We start from the raw sequence: 24000 nt of genomic DNA, 5'->3' as shown, positions 1-24000 counted from the left end.
CCAATGACCAAGCGCAACTGCGTATCGTACTATGAATGATTAATTATTAATTTTTCCTCATACGTTGAAAATTTGTTTTGTCTCTAAATACGTTCATGCATGCCTAAAGACGTATAGACACTAATTATACAAATCAACGGTAAGGGCTTATTTGTCAATTTGATCCTAAAGTTAGGTTTTAAATTTGAGTTGTAGTATGATTAATGGGGGTCCTGAGTCGAATATTGATTCAACGACTGTATTTCTCTGCTGCAATTTGGGTTTAGAACTAAAATGAGTATTAACCTCTGATCAGACTAATCTAATGCTCATAATAAATAATTACTAGGCCAAGTGGGAGAATGTTAGAATAAATATATTTTATATATATATTTATATATGGCCCTTATAATTATTTATCTTATTATTGATCATTGACCTAAATAACCTTATGTTTATAACTGGTAAATCCTTGATGGACGGAATTACCCTTACTAACATTAATAGGGTTTCCCCTTGGGTGTATATATAGAGAGCTTATTAGAGAGGTTAATAACTAATGATGAATAATAACACCATAAGAATCATCCCCTACCTCTCTCTCTCAAATCGTGTTCATCAAGAACACCTAATCTCCATCCTAACCATACACCCTAAAGGGGAACTCGATCAGATTAAGAAGATGTCAATCTCAAACATCACTAGATTATCAGGTATTACATATTTCCTTGTTTCCATTATATCATCGATTATAGAAACCGATCGACACTTTCCCAATGGTAAAATCTAAAATTTAATAATCTATGATTGAGATTCTTTTTGGGATTAGAATCTGATTTCAAATTTGAGAATTTTGTAGTGACCCACAATATCGGCGTTGTTATTGCAATTTGGGCTCCAATTGTCATGGTGAGTGTTATTGAATACAGTTACTTTTGTCTTTACCACCTAAATCTTAGGTATGTAATATAATTTTGTATTAGGTTTATTTCATGGACACACAAATTTGGTATGCAATATATGCGACTATTATTGGTGGAATCTATGGTGCATTCAGCCACTTGGGCGAGGTTAGTACACATGCTATGTTCCTTAAGCCTTTTTTGATCCAAAGATCTTTCTCGGCATCGTCATTATCTGCTATTTGATGTTTAGATTCGTACACTTCGCATGCTGCGTTCTCGATTTGACTCGGTTCCTACAGCTTTTAATGAACGTCTTGTGCCAGTGCAAAAAGATGAGCCACGCAGAAACAATCGCAATGTAATGCTAACTTCTTTTCATTTATGTTGAATTTGATTTGGATGAAGACACTACAATGAAAATGTTATACAGGATGATAATTTGTGGGTAAGAAAGAACATAGCAAAGTTTTCTCAGGTGTGGAACGAGTTCATATATTCATTGCGAATGGAAGATTTGATCAACAACAGGTTGAAGTTATTTTATGTTTGGTTAGTAATTCAAGAATCAAATTAAAAATCAAGATTTTATTTTTGACACTGTTTAACTTCTTTTGCAAGAGAGAGAGATCTACTTCTTGTACCTTATCGTGTAAGTGATGTTCCAGTTGTCCAGTGGCCACCGTTTCTGCTTGCTAGTAAGGTAAAATATTTACTTTTATTATTATTACAAGCTAATTGTAGTTAACGTCTGAAATATTACAATTCAAGATCCCGATTGCGTTAGACCTGGCTAAAGATTATAAAGTAAAGGAAGATGCAGATTTGATCAGGAAGATCAATAGTGATGATTACATGAGGGCAGCAGTGATAGAGTGTTACATGACACTGAAGGAAATATTATTGGGACTTCTTGTGGATAAACGAGACTCTTCGTAAGATCCTTTAATTCAAGTAGTGTTTTAGAGGTGGCAATTTCAACCAATTGTTAAGTTGTATTTTGCCTTTTATGCAGGATCTTGAAACAGATATGTGAAGAAGTAGAAACTAGCATTGCACAACGGACATTTTTGAGTAAATTTCGCATGAGCGAATTGCCTTCACTTCATGATAAGCTGAAAAAATTCTTAGATCATCTGGTAAGGAACATTTCTTCTAATTACGGGCTATTATTTATCATTGATTCGTCATCATCACTTAAATAATTTCTAATTACTCCATGGTGTATCTGCCAGCAACAAGACAATAATGATCCTGAAAAATATGCATCACAAATTATTAATGTCCTTCAGGATATTTTGGAGATAATCACGCAAGATGTTATGATTAATGGCCATGAGTAAGTTTAATTTTTAAACTATTAGTAAACTAATACACTGATATCTCATGTATGTGGTTGTGTGTGTGTGAGAGAGAGAGTTAACGTACAATAATGGCTTAACGTACATTAGGTACGCAAATCACGCTCAAGGTTAAAAAACAAATATGATCAAATCGAACTCCAAAACCTAAAACGTTCAAGGTTAAAGCATAATACTTTCAAGGTTAAAACCTAGTACTTTCAAGGTTAGTACTTTCGATTGAAGATCCAGATGTGTTTGTTTGGATGAATTGATGATTAATTTGATCAATTTCAAAGTTTAATCGATCAAATTGCTAAAATAAACCTGTGAACAAAGGAGAGTAGCTAAAATCCAGATGTGTCGTCGATTGTATCACGTGTCCAAGCCATCTCATCTCAATATATATAATATATTTTTCTTTTTGTAGAATACTTGATCGTCACCCTCTTAATCAGAATGAACAAAAGGAAAGATTTGAAGATATTAATCTCCGATTAACTCAAGTCAAAGCTGCGGAGGAAAAGGTATATTCTGACACTAACAATTGTGTTCTTTTGTTCTCTTTAGAATTTATTTATTTTTGTTTTGTAGGTGGTTAGGCTTTGTTTGCTTTTGACCGTTCAAGAATCTGCAATTAATGTTCCTACAAATTTAGACGCTCGTAGACGTATCACCTTTTTTGCAAACTCCTTATATATGAGAATGCCAAATGCACCTGTGGTGCGCAACATGCTCTCGTTTAGGTCAGTAATTTTTTAAGAGTTTAATTATATTATCGCCTCATATATTCTTATTATTTACTTGTGTAAACTTCAGTGTATTGACTCCATATTTCAAGGAGGATGTTTTATATTCTGTAGAAGAGCTTCATGAAAATAACGAGGACGGAATTTCCATTCTGTTTTACCTCCAAAAGATTTATCCAGGTGACTATTAAAGATATCAGTTTTGGACTGCTGTCATCTTTATTATCAGTCAAAGAAAGTCAACTTTTTTATGTACAAAAACAGATGAATGGGCGAATTTTGAAGAGAGGATTAAAGATAGCCCAAATAAAACAGAAGAGCTCCGTAAATGGGTTTCTTACAGGGGCCAGACGCTTTCCAGAACAGGTTCTGTGACTATGTGGACCTGTTTAATTATGATTGGTTCTATTTGGGTTGTGCTATATTTCCATCGGATCAAATCAAATAATATTAGTTGGAAAGAAAACGGGTCCAAACAGTTTCAAATTAGCTCAAAGATGCACACAACCTACTGAATCGTTTTTATAGAAAGACTTGATTGTTATTTTAGTTAAAATATAATAATCATAACTAGTGCATCAAGTTATCTTAAGAAAAGAGGGAAAAAGGTGTTTTTAGGTAAACACACCCCTTATTAATGGTTCATCCACTCTCATGAAATAAAATTAAAAAGGTTGTGAACAAAGTAGTTTAATCGTTTGTGGCTACCTACAGGTAAACGGTAAAAATTAAAAGAAGTTGACAAATTAATTTGATTGGTTGTTTATGTATATATCCTACACAAGTACACATGTCTAGGTAAATTATACAAAATTAAGAAAATATGGACAAATTACTTTGAATGTTAATATATGTATATCACCTACACATGTGTAGGTAAACGGTACACTATAAAAAGAAAAAGGAAAAAAAGAGATGAACGAATTAGTTTGATAGTTCTTTTATGTAAATAACCTACACATGTGTATGTAAGTGGTTCAAATTTTGATAAAATATGAAACATGGATGAAAAATTAAGTGGCTCAGATTGTTACGTTTATAAATTTCACAATTTCATTCACAAAACTTGTCTCCAGTGAGGGGAATGATGTACTACAAGACAGCTCTTGAACTACAATGCTTCCTTGACAATGCAAAAGATAATGGTTAGTGTTTTTGCTAAATTTCATCATCTTATTCTCTTAAATAATATTAATGGTTATGTTTTCTTCAGAGATTTTTACTGGATTCCGGTCATTTAACATGGATAACCACCAAATGGATCTCAAAGAGCGTGAAAGGGCAATGGCAGATCTGAAGTTCACATATGTCGTCTCTTGCCAGATTTATGGGGCTCAAAAGAAATCCAGTAAAAAATCAGATCAAAGTGTTTATGAAAACATTTTGAATCTCATGCTCACGTAAGTGTTTTTTCAGTAATTAGAAATTTGTAAGTATACTGTTCAATTATTTGTAATCATATTTTGTAATATTCAGATATCCTTCTTTAAGAGTTGCTTATATAGATGAGCGAGAAGATACCACCAATGATGATAAATCTCAGAAGGTTTACTATTCTGTTCTTGTCAAGGGTGGGGATCGTTTAGATGAGGTAACAACTATTATTATTTTTTGGTTATTATATTAGTAGTGGTAGCTTAAATATTATTATTGTAATAATAATAATTATTATTAATATTATTATTATTATGACTTGTTAGGAAATATACCGTATCAAGCTTCCGGGTCCACCAACAGCAATTGGAGAAGGAAAACCCGAAAACCAAAATCATGCCATTATTTTTACTCATGGAGAAGCGCTACAGACAATTGACACGAATCAGGTAATTCCGAAACTACCCCTTCTTTTGTTTATTTATCATTGACTATCCAATATCTTACCTTGTATTTATAGGATAATTACTTTGAAGAAGCATTCAAAATGCGAAACGTGTTGGAAGAATTTCATAAAGTTCATCATGGCCAACGTACACCAACAATTTTGGGTTTAAGAGAACACATTTTCACTGGAAGGTTTTCATGTCAACTTATTTTGCTATGCTATTTGTTTGACTGTATATGTTAAAAAGAGATTGATGGTTAACTTAATTATTCACATTTTGTTTCTCTTACAGTGTATCCTCACTTGCTTGGTTCATGTCAAATCAAGAAACAAGTTTTGTGACAATCGGTCAAAGGGTTTTGGCAGACCCTCTGAGGTATAATCTTGATATGAATCTATACAACTTTACTATGATTTGAGTTTCTTAACATGATAATCTTTATATTTCAGAGTGCGGTTCCATTACGGTCACCCTGATATATTTGATAGACTATTCCATATAACAAGGGGTGGTGTAAGTAAAGCTTCAAAAACCATCAATTTGAGTGAGGATATATTTTCAGGTAAACTTTTTAAACACTTTAAATACCACTTTTCGAAGGATTATTAATTTGGTAAAACATCATTTTAGGTTACAATTCAACTCTTCGTGGTGGTTATGTCACACATCATGAGTATATCCAAGTAGGCAAGGGCCGCGATGTTGGTATGAATCAGATATCCTCTTTTGAGGCAAAGGTTGCAAATGGAAACGGTGAACAAACACTTAGTCGTGATGTTTATCGACTCGGTCGCCGTTTCGACTTTTACAGAATGTTTTCGTTTTACTTCACTACTGTCGGTTTCTACTTTAGCAGCATGGTATAACCACAGATTGAAATTGCTACCTTGTTTTACTGCTAGACTTTATATTACAGTTTATCGCATTAACATCATTATAATATCCAGGTTACTGTGCTTATTGTGTATGTCTTTCTATACGGTCGCATGTATTTGGTTTTAAGTGGACCAGAAAAACGAATAATAGAAGATGCAACTATTAGCAGCAATAAAGCCCTAGAAGAAGCCTTAGCAACCCAATCAGTTTTCCAACTCGGTTTACTTCTGGTTCTTCCAATGGTTATGGAAATAGGTTTAGAAAGAGGCTTCCGTACCGCTCTAGGTGATTTTATAATAATGCAACTACAATTAGCCTCAGTTTTCTTCACATTCCAGCTTGGAACAAAAGCCCATTATTTTGGAAGAACCCTTTTGCATGGTGGGTCCAAATACCGAGCCACGGGTCGTGGATTTGTTGTCTTTCATGCCAAGTTTGCTGAAAATTACCGGTTATATTCACGAAGTCACTTTGTGAAAGGGTTGGAGTTGGGAATGTTACTGGTTATCTATCAAGTTTATGGGGATTCGTACCGGAGCTCGAATTTGTATCTGTTTATTACTTTTTCGATATGGTTTTTGGTGTGTTCGTGGTTGTTTGCTCCGTTTGTGTTCAATCCTTCGGGATTTGATTGGCAAAAGACGGTGGAAGATTGGACCGATTGGAAGAGATGGATGGGGAACCGGGGTGGAATTGGTATTGCTCAAAGTGAAAGTTGGGAATCATGGTGGGATGGTGAACAACAGCATATTAAGTACACAAACATTAGGGGAAGAATTCTTGAGATTATACTCTCGCTTCGGTTTTTCGTTTACCAGTATGGATTGGTTTATCATCTTAACATAGCACGTGGCAGCACAAGCATACTGGTTTGTTTCTTGCTTCCTTCCTTCTCGTCTTCTTGTTTTATATAGAGGCGACCAAATGGGCTGGTTGGGTAAATGGGTTGAATTAATGGCCACTTCTCGTTTTTTATAATCCATGACCCGTTTTCATAATTTCTTTAATGTTGTCAGGTTTATGCACTTTCTTGGTTGGTTATGATAACCGCTCTTCTAGCCTTGAAGGTAAGAATAACTTGTTTATTTATTTACATGTAGAACACTTGGTAGAAGTTATTAGTAAGACTTAAATATAAGGGCTCATAAACATTGTGTATACTCTCGGTTTCAGTTGGTGTCGATGGGCAGAAGAAAATTTGGCACAGACTTTCAACTCATGTTCAGGATCTTAAAGGCGCTTCTGTTCCTTGGCTTCCTTTCAATCATGACAGTTTTATTTGTTGTATGTGGACTCACCATCAGTGACATATTTGCTGCATTCCTTGCCTTTTTGCCAACGGGCTGGGCTTTCATCTTGGTAAGTGGCTTTTTGGCTTGTTTTATTGCAACTAGAAAGAATTATGGTGCGATACTAATGGTGTTGGTTTTGTGCAACTTTGAAGATCGGTCAAGCGTGCAGGCCTTGTGTAAAGGGCATAGGATTTTGGGATTCAATAATGGAACTGGGGCGTGCATACGAATGTGTGATGGGATTGGTGGTATTCATGCCAATTGTTATACTTTCATGGTTCCCGTTTGTTTCAGAGTTCCAAACAAGGTTGTTATTCAATCAAGCATTCAGTAGAGGTCTTCAGATTTCAATGATTCTTGCTGGAAAGAAAGACAAGGACAATACTCCAGACACTTCAAATACCCAAAGGGAGTTTTGAATTTAGAATGCGTCAATTCAATATTTCAGTTTTATGTAAGTTATCAGTTTTATAATATTTGGATTTTAAAAATTCTTTTTAAAGTTAATTTTAATTATGAATGAATTTAATAAAAGAAAACGGTTATTCCTGTCCCCCTTCGTTCTCACTTGAAAATATACAATGAGACTCGAACACACAAATCATGACATTTTTACAAAGCATCATCAACATCCACAAAATTTAAATTCTTAGGTGTCAGATAAATTAAGCTTAAATCAAGCCCAAACATAAACACCAAAACCAATCAAACACCACTCCTTCCCCAAAGGAAAAAAAAAACCAAAATAAATATTTAAAAAACAAATAGAGATGGAGATATGAGTAAAACCACGGACCTAATATCGTTTACCAAGAATTACACCGATGATAACCGACACCAATGCTACTCCCAGTATGAACTTAAAGCTTGTGCCAAAAGAATCATCAGTAGCTTGAACTTGTGTATTTGATGAGGATGAAGGTGTCGGCGTGTCTTTCTTGCTCTTGCGCTTTGATGGTGTTGTCAGGTTTGATCCAATGTCCCTTGATTTTACCTCACTCGTGTTATCCTCAGTAACCTTCAATTATAATATTGATAGACAAACTTTAGCTTCAAGGTTGTTTTTTATACTATCCATACATGATGTAAGTATAGATGTAGAGTATCAATACCTGTTCTTTTCCTTTAGCGTTTTCTGTTAAATTTTTGACTTGATTCTCCAAATGCAAAACCGATTCCTTCTTTGCTTCAAGCTCTTTCAATGCAGCATCTCGTTCCAACTCCTTTTGTGAATGAGTCTCTTTCTGTTTCATATAATATCAAGAAACCATTTACATAAGATTCTTGATTAATTGTGATTGCAGTATCACATAAATGATTACAAGGAAAATATATAGAACCATAAGCATTAAATCTAGAGTCTATTCAACTCCATAACCTACATAACCTACAATCTATTCATATTCATGACTGTCTAATATTCCCCCGCAAGCTAAGGTCGGGGAACGACCTGTAGCTTGGATCGTAGGAGAAGAAACCGTTGTGTAGATAGAGGCTTAGTGAACACATCAGCAATCTGATCATCAGTCTTGATGAATTGAACCAATAGCTTTCTTTGAGCAACCTTCTCTCTAACGAAGTGAAAATCAACCTCGACATGCTTTGTACGTGCATGGAATACTGGATTTGCTGATAGGTAAGTGGCTCCTAGATTGTCACACCACAAGACAGGTGCAGAATTCAAGGAAACATTGAGTTCCTTTAAGAGAGCTTCAAGCCAAGTTAATTCAGCAACTGTGTCTGCCAAGGCCTTGTACTCGGATTCCGTTGATGACCGAGAGACAGTGCGTTGTTTACGAGCGCACCAAGATATTAGATTAGAACCAAGATAAATAGCAAATCCCCCCGTGGATCGACGGTCATCGGGACACCCAGCCCAATCAGCATCCGAAAAGGCAGTGAGAGATGGACAATGGGCATCAGTGTAGGCATGAATGGCTGATGTGGAATTATGTTGAATAAGCAAGCCATAGTGAGATGTGCCCTGAAGATAACGAATGATCCTTTTTACAGCAGACCACTGATTTTCAGTAGGCGAGTGCATAAATTGACAAACTTTGTTCACTGCAAAGGTAATGTCAGGCCTGGATAAAGTTAGATACTGAAGGGCGCCAACAACCTGGCGATATTTAACCGGGTCATCAAAAAGAGGACTATCGCCAAGGGATAAACTGGAGGTAGTTGTCATCGGTGAGTCAACAGGTTTACAATTTGAGAGACCTGTCTTGTGAATAATATCTGAAATATACTTCTTTTGGGACAAGAGTAAGTCGTGACCTTTAGGAATAACTTCAACCCCCAAAAAATATGATAGGCTACCCATGTCTTGAATAGAAAAAGCAAGACTAAGCCGGCGAATGATATTGTCAATAAGCTGAGGATTGTTTCCCGTGACAATGATATAAGATTACCCTTTGATGAATATATAAATAATGACGGATCAGTCTTTGAACCTGTAAACCCGAGATTTAGCAAAGCCCCTGATAAACGATGAAACCAAGCACGAGGAGCTTGCTTAAGACCATACAATGATTTGTGAAGAAGAAAAAAATGATCCGGTTTAAGGGGGTCAACAAATCCAGGTGGCTGTCGTAGGTAAACTGTTTCCGTCAAATCACCATGTAAAAAGGCATTCTGAACATCTAGCTAGCGAAGACACCAGTTCCGTGAAACTGCAAGAGAAAGAACCACACGAACCGTTGTAGATTTAACCACCGGACTAAATGTTTCATAATAGTCAACTCCTGGCTGTTGGTTGAATCCTTTAGCCACCAAGCGAGCTTTGTAACATGTGATAACCCCGTTTGCATAACGTTTCAGCTTGTACACCCACTTACAATCAACAACATTAGCATTAGGAACAGGTGGAACTAAGGTCCATGTACCATTTCTCATAAGAGCCGAGAATTCCTCTGTCATGGCGGTCCGCCATTTAGGACTTTTGTTAGCAATAGAAAAGCTGGTTGGTTCAGTTTGAGACGACTGGGAGGTGGCATAAAAAGCGGACTGATTATATGGAGTTCTTTGTTTCGGGTGTGGACGAAGATTGGCAGGCCTAGTGCAAGGAGGAGTGGGCGGTTGAGGCGATTTAGGCTGGTGGTTGTAGGTTTGAAGTGGTGGACTGTTTGAAGATGAAGTGGGTGATGGTGAGCTGTTTGGTACAGTTTGAGGGCTGATTGGAGGTGAACTGAAATGAACATGGCTGATTGGTGAGGTAGGACTGCTTGGAGAAGGGCTGGTTGGAGTGGAATGAGATGAGTCTGTGGTTACGTTTTGTGGCAGTATTGGGTTGTTTGGTGAGGTAGGATCAGTTTGAGTGCAGGAGTTGGGTAAGGGATTATTTTGTGGAGAATTAGTTGCAAAAGTGGGTATAGGATAGGAGGAAAAGTAGGGATCAGATTCTGAAATTGGAGGTGAGGTTACATTGGGTTTAAGGAAGGGAAAATGTTGTTCATTAAAGCGAACGTGACGAACAACATAAAGTCTTTCAGAAGTAGGATCAAAGCACCGATAGCCATAATGAGCAGGGCTGTACCCTAAGAAAATACAAGGCAGAGAACGGAAATCCATTTTGTGCTTATTGTAAGGACGAATATGAGGAAAGCATTGGCAACCAAAAACCCGTAGAAACGAAAAATCAGGTTTTCGATGGAAGACATGTTCAAAGGGTGAGGTATTGGTGGAGTTGCGAGAAGGCATTCGGTTTATTAGATACACGGCTGTGTCAAACGCAAAATGCCAAAATTTAGATGGAACTCCAGATTGGGACATTAGAGTGAGGCCAGTTTCAACGACATGTCTATGGCGCCTCTCAACAAGACCATTTTGTTCGCTTGTATGAGGGCATGAGAGACGATGCAATATGCCAAGAGTGGAGAAAAAAGGAGATAACTTGCGAAATTCTCCCCCCCAATCTGTTTGAACAGATTTGAGTTTGGTTTGAAACTGTCGTTCGGCCATTGCATGAAACTGTTTAAAGGTAGCAAAGACATCAGATTTTTGTTTTAAGGGAAAGAACCACATGTATCTAGAATAATGGTCTACACAAAGTAAAAAATAATGGTGTCCATCAAATGAAGTGGTAGGAGCGGGTCCCCAAACATCACAAACCACTAGATCTAAAACATGATTACTTTTATAATTTGAAGATGACAAATGTAATTTGGAGGATTTTCCAACTGAACATGAATTACAAAAAAAGACTGAAGTTTTATTAAAAACAGGAAGGCAATATTTTGATAGCATAGATTGTAAAAGCTGAGGATGAGGGTTGGTGCCAAATAGTTGGAGAAGCACGAACTGTGGATAAAGCAACCTTGGAGATAGAATGAAGTTGAGGCAAACTAAAGGAATAGAGCCCTCCTTCACTTGGACCCGTAAGAAGGGTATTGCGTGTAGCCTTGTCCTTCACACAAAAAAAGGTAGAGTGAAATTCAAAGAATACGTTATTGTCATGACAAAATTTTTGTACGGAAAGAAGATTTCTTTTGATTTGTGGAACATGAAGAATATCGTGTATAGAAAGGGTTTTGTGGTTAGAGTAAAAATTAGTAGAACCGATATGAAGAATGGGTAAACCTGTACCGTTGCCAACATGAATTGTATCCTTACCATAATAAGGTTCAGAGTTGTCCAGGCTATTAAGATCCGGAGCAACATGACTGTTAGCACCGGTGTCCGGCAGCCAAGAAGTTGATGTTTGTGAGCGAAAATCTGCATAATTTGCTTGTGAAGGCTGTCTTGATGGCCGAATAGTTGCAGGATCACAGTTCAGACATTCTGATGGAATGTGTGCAACACCACACCTATTACAAGAACCATAGACTGTGTTCTGATTTGAAGCCCAAGCAAATCTATTTCTGTTACCTGTGTTATTTCCAGAATTTCGGTTGTGCTGGTTGTTGTTGTAGTTCCCGCGACCAGGTCGACTAGAAGAGCCCCGGTTAGTGTAGTGACTATTGCTTGGTCCACGGTTAGCATAGAAAGCCTGGGTCTGCTGTGTTTGCTGTTGTGCAGGCTGAATTTGCATACCAAATTGTGACAGCAATTGTTGCACAGACTGCAATGTTTCAGAAGGGAGTTGAGGACCGGTGGTGGGAGCATGTAAGGGGCTGTTAGTGGCCAAGAAGGCCTGAGCAAGGACAGCAGAGATACGCGACGGCTTTCTGACCATAAAATCATAATCAGAAAGCAGCCCGTGAAGCTCCGAAAAGGCTGTAGGAAACTGCCTTCCTAACAATGTAGATTTCAAACCATTGTACTCCTCTCTAAGGCCTGAGATGACTAACATAACTAGATCTTTTTCTTTAATGGGTTCACCAATGTTAGCTAAGGAATCTGAATATTCCTGTGCCCTTGAAAGGTATGCAGCAGATGTCTCATCAGGCTTCATCTCAATCTTTAGCAACTGAGTTTTGAGAGTATACTCACGGGAAGAGGTGTGTGGGGCATAAGCACGTTCTAAGGCGATCCACAAATCACGAGAAGTATCACCTTGTACGTGTTTAAAAGAGGTTTCTGAAATTGTTGAAAGCAATAGCATGCGAACGTGTGCATCATTAAAAACCCATGTAGCATGATCAGGGTTTGATTGTGTAGTTATTTCCTTGTTGGAGGATGAGGATTCAACAGTTGGTGATGGACAAGGAATGGTGCCATCGACGTAGCCAAAAAGATTGTTGGTAACAAGGAATGGTTGGATCATGGTTTTCCAATATCCATAGTTTGTAGGGTTTAGGGTAAAACCGAATTTATGAGAGTTGTGATTGGTTTTCTCCACTGTGGTGAAGGCAGGAAGTAGCGCCATATGTTTGATTGAAGAAAGGATTATGACTTGAAGAAGGATGAGCCGATCAGATGGCGGCTGATGGATTGTGATGAAGGCTCTGATACCAAGATAAACTTGGTAATTGTAGATTGTTTTATATATCTCAACATACTGATTACAAGGAAAATATATAGAACCATAAGCATTAAATCTAGAGTCTATTCAACTCCATAACCTACATAACCTACAATCTATTCATATTCATGACTGTCTAATATATAATATCAAGAAACCATTTACATAAGATTCTTGATTAATTGTGATTGCAGTATCACATAAATGATTATGGCATATGAATAACTGCTGACCTGTTCAACAATGGTGTTTTGGGCTGCTGCAAGTTTCTCTTCAAGATTCTTTAAGTTGATCTTTAACACAGCATTCTCTTCGATCTCTGCCTTTAGCTTTTCCAGCTCAGCTTTTAGAGATGTTTCATTAGATGTGTGTTCTTTCACTTGCTCTTCAAGTGTAGTTATGATTGTCTGAAATTCCTTTTTAGCGTTTCCATGTGAATCGTTTAGCTTGTTATTCTCTTCCATCAGTGAAGATATCTGTAAATTTAACAATTTTAATTTTCTTTTTCTGTTTTAACTGATATTTGTGACATAGACCTAAATAATTCAAAACAAACATAATATGGTTTACCTGAGACTGGAGCTTCTGCCCTTCTGAAGATAACTGTTCTTTCAAATCTTCTATTTCTTTCTTGAAAGTGTGGAGCTGACTCAGCGCTTCATCTTTTTCGGTCAAAGCTGCAGTCAAACTTGTTTGCAGATCACTCAATTTAGACTCGTTAGTGGCAAGTTCTTGAGTAAGCTTCAGTTTGGCTTCTTCATGCTGACTGGACTTGCTTTGCGTCTCCTCTAGGGCACTTTCCAGAGCACCCAATTTCAACAGAGCTTGTTCAAGTTCATGTTTGTGGTTATCAGCCAGCTCAGCAGCTCTAGTATGCTGTTCGGTTAAATGGGCAATAGTTTTTTCATGCGAATCGACTGCTTGACCTGTGGATTCTTTTTCACTTTCAAGTTCATTGACTTTGTCTTTGAGCTGAATAATCGTTGCTACCAACATTTCATTTTCACCAGATAGTTTTTCATCGTTATTATCTGCCTCGGATATCTTTGCTTTGAGGTTCTCATTCTCACTTTCCAATTTAGCTTGTATTAGCAAGAGTTGATCTAATTCATTCTTCAGCAAAACAGTTTGTTCAGTTGCTTCAGCTAACTGTGCCTCGAGAGTTGCTGATTTCTCAAACAATGATTTGGCCTCTGCATCTCTGCTAGTGAAATTTGCAACTGATTCTTGTAATTTTAGGTCAAAATCTCTGGTGTGGGTCTCGTGTCGGGTTTCATACTCTGCACACTTTGCCCTAGCTTCCTCTAGTTGTTCCTCTGCTAACTTAAGCTTGTTCAGCACTTCTGTTTCTTGGATTCTAGAAGCTTCTAGATCACTCTCAATGGTTTCCAGCTTCTGCTGAGAGACTTTTAGTTCGTTTCTCAGTACTTCTAGAAGGTTTTCTGCTTCCGCATGTTGCTCTGATGATTTTCTTGAGATGTCTTCTAACTGTTTTTTCTCGGTTGTTGCTAAATCTAAAGACTCGGTTAACTCTTGCTCTTTTTTGGTGGCGGTTTCCACTGCACCCTCGAGAACAGTTGCTTTTGATCTCAATGCCTCGATTTCTGCTTCGAGTTCAGAAATTTTGTTAGAGTGAGTTCTAGATCCTTCTTCTGTGTCCTGACATTTCTTCTCCAGTGTGACTATCTGTTCTTCAAGCTCCTGGATTCTGTATCTTTCTGCTTCTAGAAGCAACTCCAATTCACTCGCCTTTTTACCTGCATTCTCGGACTTCGAATTCAAATTCTGAATTATATCTTCAAGTTCAACGCTACGTTGATGACTCGCAGTGGCTCGTTCTTCATGATCAGTTGTCTTTTCAAGAGCAGTTTTAAGCTCCAGTTCAAGCTCTGTGTTACGTGAAGAAGACTGAGTCAACTCAGTTTCCAGCTGAGTTAGCTTGTCTACAGAGTCTTGCAATTGCTGACTCAGTTGTTTCTTTTCTTCTTCAAGACTGGCGAGTTCGCCTTGAACTGAAGTCAACTCATGAAGCTTCTGTTTGACTTCTTCAAGTTCAGATTCTTTAGCTTGAAGATCTTCTTTAATTGATGATTCAGATGCCGTTTTTAGGTTCACTTCTTCTGTCAGTTCACTTATTTTAGCCTCTTGTGACGTGAACTTCTCCTGGATTTCTAATGCTTGTGATTTTGAAGCTTCCAATTCTTCTTTGACCACAGATAAGTCAACTGTGGCCTTCTTGAGTGCTTCTTCAACTTTTTCATGTTCAGCTATTTTTTCATACAACCCCTTGAGTTCTTCTTGGACTAAAGTCATTTGATTTTCCATTTCTTTTGCACTAACTTGAGCCAGGTTTAGCAATCTTTCAAACTCTAATGCTCTTTTGGTTTCTGATTCAGCATGTGATCCACTCTCTTTATGCAATTCTTCAAATCTTTTAGCATCACTTGAAGAAAGACCGAGTTCTTGCTCTAACTCACTCATTCGCTTCCTTGAGTTTTCCAACTCGATGTTTAGAGTTTCAAATGATTCCTTTACTTTGACCAGTTCCTTTTGGTTTGACTCTTGAGCTTGTAGCTCCTCTTGCAAAGTAGTAATCTGTGAACTGTATCTTTCTTCAGCTTCTTTAAAAAGGTCTTGTAATTTCTTATGGCTAATTTCCAGATCTTCATGGCTCTTTTCTTGTTTCTCAAGTTTCTCCTTTGTGAGTGAGACTTGGTTCTTGAGTTCAGCATTCTCAGACTCCGAATGCTTGATTTTTGTGGTTAGTTTCTCTAATTCAAGCTCGAGTTCGTTTATCTTTTCGTGCGCCTCAAGGACTTCTCTGCTTTGTTCAGTGATTGATGGTTTTTCTTCTTCAACAGGCAATGCCCGAGGTGCGTGGGACCCGCCATCTTGCGCTTCAGCACCTTCCTTCTCTACTTTAATAAATTCTCCGTCTAAGGGTGCTTCTTCTTCCTTCTTGTCATCCTTAATTATCTCTTCGGTTTTTTCCTAATAAAAGAGAGCGCATAATCAGGATGAGCTTATACGGAATTTTGACCCATTTTGGGTCGATTCAGGTTATGTTTATTCATGACACGACAAAATGATGGAATCAAAGAATCAGCTTTATAAGAAACCGCAAACGAGGCCTCCTAAATGTTCTATTTCAAATAGTAGATATATATTTTTTGTAATCCTATTAGTCATGCTAAAATCATACACATTGTTTTATTCCAAAAGTATTGGAGCTATATATCAAAATGAGTGTTTGATCACATCTTTGATCCAAACAAGTTACTAAAACATTAAAACATGGGTACTAGTTTGTTTCATTTTCTTGATAATTCATAAATCAAATAAACGATCTCGCGTGAATAAATTACCTCAATAACCTTGGTGACTGGTACCTCTGAACTTGTTACAGTCTCCCCTTCCATGACTGACTGAATTGATGGTGAATGTCAAGGCACTGAAAACATGAAAACAAGAAATCAGGCGATGAAAGCGAAACACGATTTTAGGGGGTCATTTAATAAGAGAAAATTATGTTACAAGAACTAAATTGCAGCCTCGGTTATTATATCTGTAATAATTCTCCATTTACTCCAATTTATTAAAATGCCAATGTTTCCTAAATTATGTTATTGAGTGTATATATCGGCTTCAATTTTTCAGATTTTATAGCATCTTTACTCAAAATATAATTAAAACATAAGGATTAACTACTTCCAACAAGGGATTAAGAAATTCACCTTTTAAAAAAAAACTACTGAATAATACTTTAGCATTGCTTTAATGGTAACTCGGTGATTTTCTCTATGAGAGGTCACTGATTTGAGTCTCGTTAGTGACAAAATGTCGTGTGTAATGCAGTGGAAATATACATTTTCATGCAAAGGCGTATTTTAATTTTACTATGCTGTGTCCATCATCCAAAAAATAAAATAATAATAATAAATATTAATTATAACTACCAACAAAATAATTGCATTTTTTGCAAATATAAAATAAAGGTAAAACATTAAAAATGTGTGTTTTCAAGTACTGGGCTTGTACCGGAGAGCATGTGCAACACTTATTGGCTAGTAAAATGATTAAAAGACAACATCGGGAAAATATCACAGCCACACCGACAGAATCATTGGAATGAACAAAGGGCAGTTGACGTCGTAAATGCCGAGATAATCAACTTTTTAGCAAAATTACATTTCTAAATTTCGTTATTTATTTCATCGTATGGTATTTCCCTTACATATATTATTATTATTATTATAATTATTATTAGCTTTTATATAGCTGTTAAACTGTGATCTTATTATTAATATTATTTTAATTAGTAGTAGTTTTTATATAACTGTTAAACTTTGATTTCCTTTATTTTGCTTCATACACATGTACTTAGAGCCGAGGGTCTCTCTGGAAGCCACCTCTTTATTCCTTTGGATAGAGGTACGGTGTGCCTACATCCCACCCTCCCCAGACCATACTTATAGCTTTGTTGTCGGTGGGATTTTACTGGGTATGATTGATTGATTGATTGATTGATTTTCATCTTATGCCCTAAAGTTAACGACACGACACTTTCGAAAAATATTTTCCTAAAGTAGAAAAAGTTAAAACAATAACGAATAATAATATGAAATAAGCAAATATTGGCCGGTAATTTAGAATGAGACGTTATATATTAAATCATGTAGTGGTTTAACTAAAAAATAAAAAATATAACCGTCTCTCACTAACTTTTGCGCATTACAAACACGTAATTACGTAACTAAATACATAATTATTTTTTAATATTTTTATTTTATAAAAAGACGACTTGAATTATTTGATTGGTTGGACAAAAAAAAATAAAGCCCCCACCATAGGCCCTTGCGCGCTCAACGGGAATACACTCACTCTTTGGCGCCCCTTTTTTGATAGATTTGGCGGGCGTTATACGTCCATGTTGGTTTGACGCCCACTACACGCAACCTTATAGTTAAACAAAAATAAAAAAAGAAAAAAAAAATGATCATTCATAAAACAATTTTCATTCAGTCTCTGCTGAATTCTAAGTTCTAACAGAAGAAGATTAAAGACAATTTTGATGACCGGAGATGATTGAAGCAAATTTGTAGTTTAATAAATAATAACAACACTATACTATGATCCAAGCAGAAAAAAATAAAATAAGTTTGGAGGTAGGAGGTAGGTCAAATCTTACCAGACTCCTCATGCTATCTGTTAGACGTTAAATTGGGTACAAAGTAAAAGATGATCTTTTAATTTAATGAAGACTTCAAATCCTTTGCGTGAGTTTTAAATCAACTAATTAATCCTATCACTATCAATATCAATATCAATATCACTAGCTAGCTGTTTAATTATTATTATTATTATTATTATTATTAAGTAAACAAAATAAAAACAAAACTACAATCGAAGCCTCAAACCAAGCACATCGATCTTAATAAAAAAAATATATATTTAATATCCTCCGATGAAGGATGGATGATCAAGGAGCAGTAAAAAGATACTAGTTGTAAAGTTAATTATCGATGGATCTAATAAAAAAATTTTCAGATACCAAATCAATTAACTCAGTTGCAGCAGGATCCTCCGTTTTCAGATGCTTTATACGAGACTCCAAGTAACCAGAGTTGGATTGACATGACATGAATAATTTTATAATAATAACAATCGATCGGAGGTTATATATGTATGTATGTATGGAAGTAAGTCACTAACCTTAGCTTAGATTAGATCTCTGAAACGCTTCTTTCTTTCTTTCTTTCTTTCTTAGAGAGAAAATGCAAAGAATCTGTAGTAGGAAAATAGAAATACAATACTGCTTGGCTTGCTGCCTGCTTTTAACTGGAATGCTTGGTGGGGCCCCCAGCCAACCAATTAGGACATTCATTGTTGAATTTTCATTTTTATTTTTATTTACGTTTACGTCTATAGAGTACCGGCCTTTCTTTAATTCTTTCTCATACCAACGCAACTTGTATACTTATCCTGCTTTGATGATAATGAAAACATTATTTATTTTCGACTTGTATCATTCTAACATCTTAATTAATTAATAACCATCTTCTGGCTAGTATATCTCGAGATGTTGTATATGGATGGATTCTAATCACCTTCTAAATATGATATTAAACTTTTAAAACTATATATTTATATTTTGTTTTAGTTTTGATGGATTCACCTAATTACCCGCCAAAGCCAACACATTGGTTCATGAACGTTATGTCAGGTCATCAAAACAACCCAATTCATGAATAATTTTACAAACTTGAATACGGTTAATTTATTAGTTATTAATTGTTGTTATGTATTTATTTAACTATCTTTTAGATATAATCACAATAATATATATAGTTTTTTTCATAGTTATATATAAATATTACATTATATTTTCATAGTAAAAAAAAAAACTTTTTACATTTGCAAACCTAATCAAAGTTGTATAAACATTTTTTTCCTATCTTTGTTATGTATTCTTATTCTTTAACCCTAATTATATATATATTTTCTCAAAACCATGCGTCATCTAAATATTTAAAAATGAAAAGAAAAACATTTTAAATAGTTTACAAGGGGGTAGTTTGGTCATCTCAAAGTTATTAATATAAGGAGGCATAAAAGTGGGCCACTCCAAATGACCGACCAAACCGGCCTAAAGCTCCGGTGTGTGAAAGGTGACCCAATGGTGTCCTCACCGAAACAGACATATGCTTGCCTTGCCAATCTACTTTTTTATTATTATTCTCTTTCATGTGGCAAGACAAAATTTATTGCAATCGTATTTGTGGAGTTGTTATAACAATACACTTTATTTGTCATATTTCTGATATATGAGGGAGTTACCAAAAAAGAAAATGTTAATTTTATTGACCCTTTTTATACAATAATCCAGCTATTAAATCTCTGGAAATAATCATTTTTATATTTAGTTTAGTTTCTTTATAAATCACTTTTGGTCTAAAATACAAACCATGCGTCACCTTTTAATCCCTTTACTTAACAATTATTTTTTATAATTCTTTTATATTTATAATAGTTTATTTATAGATTTTAGGTTTATCAATGTTATTCTTATTAAAGATTTCGTATTTTTGGGTCCATTGTTTGGTTTCCTTTGGAGTAAGCTTTTGGCCGTGTTAAGAAAACAAAATAAAGATTAATTTGTGACTTATAAAACAATAGTAACACTGGTATAAACTTTAATAAAAAAAATTAATATATTAAAGAAAAAACAAAACAGCTTATGATCAAAGCAAAATGAATTCGATTGGTATTGGGTAGCTTCGTTATGAAACCGGCACTTAACCTAAAGATTAAATTAGCAAGCGTCCAGAATACTCGTATAAGTTATGATACCATAAAATAATACAATTAAAATAACGTTTATTGGGTCGGTAAAACCCGGACGTTACGGTGGTGAGTAGACGCAAACCCGGTCGGTTCCGGATACGTTCGTTACCGTACCAGAACTAAAACCAAAAAAACATTTATCGGTAAAATCTGGGCGTTACGGTGGAGATTCAACGCGAATTCGGACAGTTTTGGTTACGTTCGTTATTATATCGAAAGTAAAACAAATAATCAAAATATTGCATGACGCGTCACAAGTTGGTGCCGCCACGTGACCAATTATGTTTGTTACGATTCCGGACCAAAAAAAATACAGTGGTTGGTTAAAACCCTAGCGTTATAGCGGCGAGACAATTCGAATTGGACCAGTATTGATTGCGTTTGTTACGATACCGGAACTAAAATAAAAAAATGATGTATGAAAAGCTAGTGCTTTTGCCACATGGACCAACTACGATATTGCGACACCAAGCTTCAAAATGAGTTTATATATATATAATCTACTCGTTTTTGTCTGAAGATTTAAGTCTGACCCCAAGTACCCACAGAGAAAATCAGTAAAACTGGGTACCCGTACCGAATTTTATGGTACGAGTACAGGTACTTTCGGTATGGTATCTGCTTTGGTACCACTTTATTTTTTTTAAATCTCCACTTAAATGTATGGTACCGATGTTCAAAAAACTATAATATTAAAACCGTAAACCACAATCGAAACATTATACCAAAACTAAAACTAAAACATCTTATAAAATCCATTGATAATCAGGTATTGAATACCAAAACATACAGATTCCATCACACCCAACCTACAACGAAAATGTCGGGACGCAACTAACTGCATAGTAACTCTCAAGCCACTATTATTTAAATTTAATTATTCAAGTAGATCACAAAATCCAAAGCAAAACATTATCCAAATAAACAAAATCTAAAATAACTTCATGATAATTGTTTTTCGATATCATAAAGGTAACCGGTAACTACTTGCTTAATCTTATTTCATCCCATAAAATACCTATAACATGTATGAAAATAATTTATCAACACAAGGTTGGTGAGCAAAAACACAATTCAATATATATATATATATATATATATATATATAATAATAAAAATCAATTTTCATGCGGATGCGTAATCATAACAATTAACTTGCAACAATAACAAATAAAATTTTGTTCATCATGACACTAAGTCAAGCTACTAAGATAGTGAAAGATCTTACTAATAAGGATGCGGATGAGGCCACCACCAATAAAACATTAAACAATTAAGCACCTTATATGTTAACAATTAATTGAGCAATACATGTAAACACATATATTAGAATTGTAATTGAGGGTGTGAAATTATAACTTTGTGGTTTATATGATACATATTGTCCCCAAAACATTTAAAATTGAAAAGGGGATGTGATTTACTCATCTTAAAATTTGGTGAGTGAAAGGAGATAATAGAATAGAAGAAACCGACTTAATCAAGCTGACCAAACCAAACTTGATGATGCCCTAAAATTTAAAACGAACAAGATAAAATCTGAGTTTAAAAATACAGATAAAGAAAATGAAAGTTAAGCGAGTGTTCGGCTTGTAGTCGGTTCGAATGTTGTTATGAGATCGAATACGGCCCAACATGTCCAAAACTTAATTACAAACATAGAACATTGAAAAGTTAGAAGCTAATTCGGGTCAATTCATAGTGTAACTGAAAACCCCAATTTAATTTCTAACACAAGGCCAGCTATAAGAGAGGGTCGGGTGGTTGACGGACCCCGGCCCGACACCCCGATAGGCCGGAATTTTTTTATAATAAAATATTATATATTTTTATGAAAAACAATATGTATATATAATGTTTAAACTTAATTACACAACCACTAGCTTGGTATAATGACAAATATGTGCGACTTTCAACCATGAGGTTGTGGGTTTCAACCTCACTTGAGACATTTTAATCTATTTTTATAAAAAAAAAAGTTTTTGACAACCAAAACATAAGGCCCAAAAAATTAAAGATTATTTAAAAAATAAATTATTTAAACCCAACAATATACCTCTTTTATTAAGGTCTAAAAACATTTTCGCCTTTGGCCCAAAAGATTTTAGCCGTTCTCGAAGTCGGGCCTATTCTAACATAAACCCTAGATAGAATTTGATTAAATTGAACATAAAACCCCCCCAACCCATTGAAATTGGTTGTGGGATTTAGTTCTAGGGTTCATAACCATCAATAAAAATCAAAACTTACCCGACAATTGAATGAATAACTAGTTGATTGTGAATAAAAAGACTTGTTTGGCTTTGAAAAGTTAAACCTTGAAAACATTGAGCTAGGACTTAAATTCGTGAAAGCGAGAGAGATTTGCGAGTTGAGTAGCAAAGAATGAACGACATACAACCTTGGTTTATATAGGAATCGGATTTAGCTTCGTGCTTATCATAAATTAAATGATAACTTGTTTGAAACTCAAAATGAACAAGATAAACACTAATCCTTGATGCTTGATCTATAACTTGAAGTTGATGATAAGATTTGAAGGATTATGATAGAATATGCTTAGGATTATTCTTGAATTCTTATATTTGAACTACAACACAATTTTGATAGAGTTTTAAAGTTAACGAGTCGGGAAAACGAACTAGAACAACTCAGCTGCTGCAACCCCTTGGCCGCACCACGCGATGAACCAAGGTTCACCACGTCGCTCTACGCGGCGAGGGGGTTTCCACCAACAGTTTCCTTTTTGTCATAAACAGTCACTATAGTTAATAAAATTGTTTCTAATTGCTATAACTTAAACTTTAAAGTACAAAAACGGGTTGAAACGATACTAACACATGATCAATGAATAACATAAACTTTTATTAATATTTCAAGACCCAAATTATAGTGCGGGTCAGTACAATGAAACGGAAAATAGCGGATGTTACAGATTCTCCCGAAAAACTATCGAAATGTCTAAACAAAATAAACCAAACCAAAGAAAGTTAAAATTCATTAACCTTCGCTAAATGATTGGAATATATAACGCAATTCATGTTTGGAAAGCCTGCTTGAAGCCTTGAATCTTGAACCACTTGAAGATAATAAGCGTTGGTACGTTGAATGTGGGAATCCCAAAAAAATAAATCATACATGTTCCAAACAGGTATTGAGTACCACCCGTACCCGTACTGAATAGACAGATTTATCTACAGATATGAGTACGGACACGAATATTGGACAGCACGTGTACTCCGGAAAAAAATGTCATTCCAACGATTAGCTTAAATTAATGAGTAGAAAATGTTTGTTTTACATATAGTTTTGATTTTGTTATATATTTGTATAAAAAAAAACAAAAAAACAATTCGTTGGTTCAAGAAATGAACCATGGGAAAGATAAAATAAGAGTATTCCATAAAAAAACATATATATAACTATCAAAATCAAAATCTAAAACATGTCGAGCATCATAATACCCAGGGCCGTCTCCGAAAATTTATATGCCTCGGTCGAGCCAAAATAAAAAGGCCCGTAAACTCTAATGAGTAACGAAATATTATAAGAAAAAAGAAAATAAAATTTAGCCCTTATGTAAACAGGTTTTTTGTTTGGACGTTTGGTTCAAACAATTAAATATTTAAATGAGCTTGCTTGGTTATGATTTAGGTTGTGTAAAAAACTTTATATATAAAAATAAATTTAAAAATTTCTCAACTCTCAAGTGAGACTAAAACTTGCAACCTTTTGATTGGAAGTCATACCCCTTTACCACTAGACCAACTTAGTTATTGTATAATTAGGGTAA

The 24000-nt window shown here is 35.3% G+C and overlaps 2 protein-coding genes across 2 annotated transcripts; one reads left to right on the top strand and one right to left on the bottom strand.

Moving 5' to 3' along the window:
• The first annotated feature begins 822 nt into the window (after positions 1 to 822).
• LOC143623643 (callose synthase 7-like) lies at positions 823 to 7482 on the top strand. The gene is made up of 24 exons (XM_077094497.1): positions 823 to 888; positions 963 to 1049; positions 1135 to 1242; positions 1315 to 1412; positions 1503 to 1584; positions 1653 to 1816; positions 1897 to 2020; positions 2117 to 2220; positions 2652 to 2748; positions 2816 to 2967; positions 3041 to 3150; positions 3235 to 3336; positions 4047 to 4115; positions 4184 to 4370; positions 4447 to 4561; positions 4671 to 4793; positions 4865 to 4983; positions 5085 to 5168; positions 5243 to 5355; positions 5424 to 5653; positions 5741 to 6538; positions 6686 to 6736; positions 6843 to 7028; positions 7114 to 7482. The coding sequence occupies exons 1-24, from the start codon at positions 886 to 888 to the stop codon at positions 7378 to 7380; spliced, it is 3573 nt and encodes a 1190-aa protein (XP_076950612.1). The 5' UTR covers positions 823 to 885; the 3' UTR covers positions 7381 to 7482.
• An 86-nt stretch (positions 7483 to 7568) lies between these two features.
• Positions 7569 to 16306, bottom strand: LOC143623641 (uncharacterized). Its single transcript, XM_077094496.1, has 5 exons — positions 16229 to 16306; positions 13434 to 15854; positions 13097 to 13339; positions 8074 to 8205; positions 7569 to 7979 (listed from the first exon to the last, which is right to left on the bottom strand). The coding sequence occupies exons 1-5, from the start codon at positions 16280 to 16282 to the stop codon at positions 7758 to 7760; spliced, it is 3072 nt and encodes a 1023-aa protein (XP_076950611.1). The 5' UTR covers positions 16283 to 16306; the 3' UTR covers positions 7569 to 7757.
• Between the last annotated feature and the right edge of the window lie 7694 nt (positions 16307 to 24000).

The sequence above is a fragment of the Bidens hawaiensis genome, unplaced genomic scaffold, assembly GCF_021521415.1.
Source record: "Bidens hawaiensis isolate Kalapana, Puna unplaced genomic scaffold, B.hawaiensis_p1.1 tig00003506_1, whole genome shotgun sequence".
NCBI lineage: Eukaryota > Viridiplantae > Streptophyta > Magnoliopsida > Asterales > Asteraceae > Bidens > Bidens hawaiensis.
The sequence above is the reverse complement of the archived record's forward strand: the minus strand, read 5'-3'. Positions and strand labels throughout refer to the sequence as shown.